Below are 490 nucleotides of genomic sequence, written 5' to 3' on the forward strand. Positions count from 1 at the left end.
CTCAAGGTTGTCCTCTACAACGGCCCGGTTTTCCTTCATTGTCTTCTGGACCTGGGGGGGTGAGTGGGGAAGGAGGTGAGCAGGGGGGGCAGGATGGGGACCCCACTCCACCCCAGCAGGTGTTGGTGGGACCCACCTCCGCCAGCAGCACGCTGTTGTCCTTGAGAGCACCAGCTATCTCCTGCTGCGTGGTGTCCAAGTGCACGAGGACCTGCCCGAACCGTGTGGCTGAGAGGGAGGAGAAAGCTCAGTGCTGGGGGGGGAGCAGCGATCCCCCCACTACGATGCTCCCGGTCACACCACGCCACTGTCCCCAACATCCCCTCTAACCCCTCACCTTGCTCGTGCAGGTCCCTGAGGGTCACCAGCCTCTGCACAACATCAGGCAGGGTGCTGGCCACAGGGTCCCAGCGCTGCATCGTCTCATAGATCTGGTGGATCTGGGGGATGGAGTGGGGCAAGAAGTGGGGGGGCCAGAACAGCCTGGAGC

At 63.5% G+C, this 490-nt stretch overlaps 1 protein-coding gene across 1 annotated transcript in view; it reads right to left on the minus strand.

The window, feature by feature from the left end:
- DCTN2 (dynactin 2 (p50)) overlaps positions 1–490 on the minus strand; it is a gene marked incomplete at both ends in the record, with an annotated part of 2,163 nt that overhangs the window by 246 nt on the left and 1,427 nt on the right. Inside the window, 2 exons of the mRNA XM_009578364.1 lie at positions 137–228; positions 338–440. Of these exons, the coding sequence (XP_009576659.1) occupies positions 137–228; positions 338–440 (195 nt within the window). The remainder of the gene's footprint in view (positions 1–136; positions 229–337; positions 441–490) is intronic.

Source organism: Fulmarus glacialis, unplaced genomic scaffold, assembly GCF_000690835.1.
Source record: "Fulmarus glacialis isolate BGI_N327 unplaced genomic scaffold, ASM69083v1 scaffold12070, whole genome shotgun sequence".
NCBI classification, from domain to species: domain Eukaryota; kingdom Metazoa; phylum Chordata; class Aves; order Procellariiformes; family Procellariidae; genus Fulmarus; species Fulmarus glacialis.